Source organism: Camponotus floridanus, unplaced genomic scaffold (assembly GCF_003227725.1).
Source record: "Camponotus floridanus strain SB8 unplaced genomic scaffold, Cflo_v7.5 scaffold9, whole genome shotgun sequence".
Classification (NCBI taxonomy): Eukaryota; Metazoa; Arthropoda; class Insecta; order Hymenoptera; family Formicidae; genus Camponotus; species Camponotus floridanus.
In genome coordinates this window covers 2,919,885-2,923,749 of record NW_020229860.1, presented here as the reverse complement: position 1 = coordinate 2,923,749, position 3,865 = coordinate 2,919,885, and the positions used below count along the sequence as shown (strand labels likewise).

The following is a 3,865-nucleotide window of genomic DNA, read 5'->3' as shown; positions in this document are numbered from 1 at the left end:
TGGTGAATAGTAGCTCTATTTTATCCAAATTTAAAGTAAAAATTTATATATGTATATACGTATATTTTTTTATTTTATCTTATATTATTTTTTTATATCTTACACTATTTATTTATTTATTTATTTATTTCATTTTAAATTACTTTTTACATAAAAATACAGTACCTCCCTACGAGATTTCTCCTGCAATAAACACACTTCAAAAGCTATTCAAAGAAAAAACGTATCTCTCTTCCTTAATTATTACATACAATACTTTGTTCGCGTGATAGATCCAGCTTCGCGTTTCAATTAAAAGCCCCTTCGGTACGTTATTCAACGAGTAAGCTCCATTCGAACGGCAACCAGAAATCAATGAAAAATTTTCAGGTTTAATTTCGAGGAAAATGGCGAAAAATACCGTGTCCGCAACGTGCGCCGAATCAAAGTACTTTTTTATGACTCGATGCGAGGGGTAGTTAAGTTAAATAATGAATGAGAATTAAGCTAGCTGGGTCTGCTGGGGGTACCGAGTTGCTTTGATGTCTGGCAGCAGCCGCCGATTATGGAATCAATTATTGCGCAGTGCTCTCTCTTTGGCTCCGCTATCTTCCTCGATTCGCTCTCGCACTCGCGGCTTCGCAGGCTTTCGTCCGCTACCGCTTTTATATTTCGCTCTCTTTATCTTCTCTGTGTTCCACGTTTTCTCTCCCCTTTGCGTTCGCTTTACCTCTGTCTAGCTTTGTGACGAACACGGAGCAAAAGAGAAGATTTATTCGGTATAGGATGTGAAATTACTCGGACAGTCACGGAGAACCGATTTCGCGAAAGGTCAGCAAAGTCCAGATCCACCCGCGTACATAAGGATACCGCTATTATCGTCCTATAATCTACGTCAATTACCTCTGACGACGGGTAGTATCGCGGAAATAGGACCTTAACTGTCAGTACGTGCTTATTTCTCCCAGTTAATGCACGCACGCATGTCTAAATTTAATCTTAATGACAAATTACGATTTTGATAGAAATTTCATAACATACATCGAGATAATTATATTTACCATTGAAAAAAATATTATGCTATTTGCAAAATAAGCTGGGTTTTTTATTATATTTTTATATATGAATATTTTGAAATGTCCTTTTACAAATTACATTTATAAATTTTATAAATTGCAATTTATATATTTTTATTATCGTCTAGCATTTTTTTGTAATATGATAGGTTATAACGTAATAAATAAATTGCAACAAAGAAATGCAATTTATAAGTTTGATTGCTAAAAGAACTTGGCATTAAATGTTAAGAGAATTTTGCAACGTACAATAAAAAAATTTATTATATGAAAGTCAAATGTATTATAAATATGTTAACACAAATTACAATATAGAATATGTTAACACAAGTCAATGCAAACATTTCTTTTCAATATCCTAGAGAATCTATAACGAAGAATTTCATAAATAGCTTGATAGATATATACATATATACATATGTATTGCAAAAAAGAGCTTATGAATGATCTTCGCAATCGTGTACTGTGTTTTTTGTTATATATGTATGTGCATACACGGTCTTTTCTTAATTAAAAAAAATCAAAAGTTAATTCACGGATTAAAATTAAAGAGTAATACTGTTTATTAACACTGGCTCTTATTTTTCTTGCTCTCTTTGATGGAAATTACGTAACGCTGGGCCACGTTCAACGGTGGCGAGTAACCGGTCGTGTAAGCGGCATCCTCGAAAAGAATTTTGTACTCTTCCGTGGCGGTGGTTGGTAGCTGCTTCACGATCGCTTTGTAAAAGCAGGTAGTCTGCGGATATAATGCCATTACCGTGGAATTTTTCGGAAACAGGGCGTGCGGATCCGTCTCGGGATTCGCCCTCATCAATGGCAACGGCACCACGCGTCTCCGCGACAATGTGTGACGGGGTTTCTGCTCCTCATCGATATCGTCGACCTCGTACTTGTTCGTCGCGGGATTGAATTGCACGACTTCGGCTAGGATCCAGTTCTCCCCCTCCTCGTTGCCTTTTACCAGAGCTGCCACCATGTCACCCATCTTTGCGATGTATGTCGGTTCGGCTGGTATCGCACCACACAAGGGTGGTGGCTTGGCACCTGGTGTTTTTCCTACATAAAGAGGTAGAGTCTGCGCGGTGCTCTGCACCATCTTCATTAGTGCTCCGCGTCTGATGGTCTCCTTGTTGCCGGCGTTTCGCGCCTGTATGCGTCGTTCGTTTCGTATGGTGCGTATCTCGTTGATCTTGGAGAGAGCCTTGCGTAGGATCTCCTCTTCCTGTTGAGCGTCGGTCATCGCGGCATTATACAAGTTCTTCAGCTTCTGCTGGTAGTAAGGGGAAACCTTGTCGTCAGGCGTGACTTTATCGTGGGTCTTCATGATGTTGTTTAGGTTGTGCTCCGAACGGATCCGTTGACTCTCTATATCGTGCAGGAGATTGTAAATGCTCTTCAGATGCTCCTGTATCTGACTCGCTGCCACATCCGCCGTGAATGGCATTGTGAGAATGTGACAATTACACAAGTAACTGTGTATTAATTTCGGTAGATAATAATCTATTCAATCCAACAAGTAATCGATTACGATTCTGCAACAAAAAGGAATAACATATATGTTTTTTTACAATTTAACACAGCACTTTTTTATATAAACATACACATACAATTGAACATATAATTGTGCAGTCTCCAGTAGAAAAAGGGAATATGAATTTTAAATATCATGTTAAACATATGTTATTAATATTTACTACACCTTGCAATATTATACATAATAAAAAAAATTATTTTACATAAAAATTATTATTATACATAATAAAAAATATTATTTTTTTAAAATATCGCACAGATTTGACCTACATCATATTTTATTATCATATTTCCATCATATTTTTCATATTTTCATATTTCATATTTTTTAATTTACGTCAAATACACGTGATAAAAGTTTATTGTCTAATGATATAATTAATATGTAACATTTCTATGAAAATTTTATGTCATTTTGTTTGACACTAGTAAAGAGCGTATGGTCATTCATTAAATTCCGGAACTCATTCTAAATAATTTGACGAGTACTATGAATTGTACGAGTGTCACGTGCTTACAGCGCTTGTCTCAAAATGGCCGACAGTCGACACAGCATGAATGGATCAATATACTTACCCGCTTGTGAATCGACGTATCCGACTGGACGAGTTATGTCTCCCCCGAAATAGAGGTGAGGTTTGGATCGAATGCAAAACAAACTGACTGCCGTATATATACGTCACTCTAGCAGAAAGTTGCGTGCGACACCAAGAGCTCCGAGATGCTACACGCTCGATCGTACACGCGCATCTGCGCCAGACTGCTTCTCCCACTACCTTTTGCTCGAAGTAGACCGTTGCAGTCTCTACCAAGGCGATGCTGCCACCTCGCAACGAATTCGGAAAATAACGCACTGGTATAGTGTTGTCTGTTGCAGCGTCGAGTCACTAGTATCTATTGCACTCTCTTCGATATTTCGTTCGATAAAAATTTATTTATTCGCGTTGAAAAAATATAAATATAAATATCTCCTATTTTAAATATTTGTATTTAATATCTTTTATTTTGATGTGAAAGATGAAATGTGAAATTGAAAGGGAAATGACATAAGTTAATACAATGTTGAATTAATTTTGAAGATTAATTTTTTGAATTAATAATTATATGACAAACAAATATCTAATTATACAAAATTTATTAGTAGAATTTATAATTTATTTCAGGATTGTACAATAATCGAATAAAAAGAAAAGATCAAGTATTTGAATATTTATACATTTCTACGAGAATGAAATTATATAGTCATGGAAGTATTAAAAATCATGTAATTTTTT

At 35.9% G+C, this 3,865-nt stretch overlaps 1 protein-coding gene across 1 annotated transcript; it reads right to left on the bottom strand.

The window, feature by feature from the left end:
- Positions 1-1,446: 1,446 nt before the first annotated feature.
- Positions 1,447-3,357, bottom strand: LOC105255696 (SAGA-associated factor 29). The gene is made up of 2 exons (XM_011265139.3): positions 3,168-3,357; positions 1,447-2,590 (listed from the first exon to the last, which is right to left on the bottom strand). Exon 2 carries the CDS (start codon positions 2,500-2,502, stop codon positions 1,621-1,623), a length of 882 nt encoding a protein of 293 aa, XP_011263441.1. The 5' UTR covers positions 2,503-2,590; positions 3,168-3,357; the 3' UTR covers positions 1,447-1,620.
- Positions 3,358-3,865: the final 508 nt, after the last annotated feature.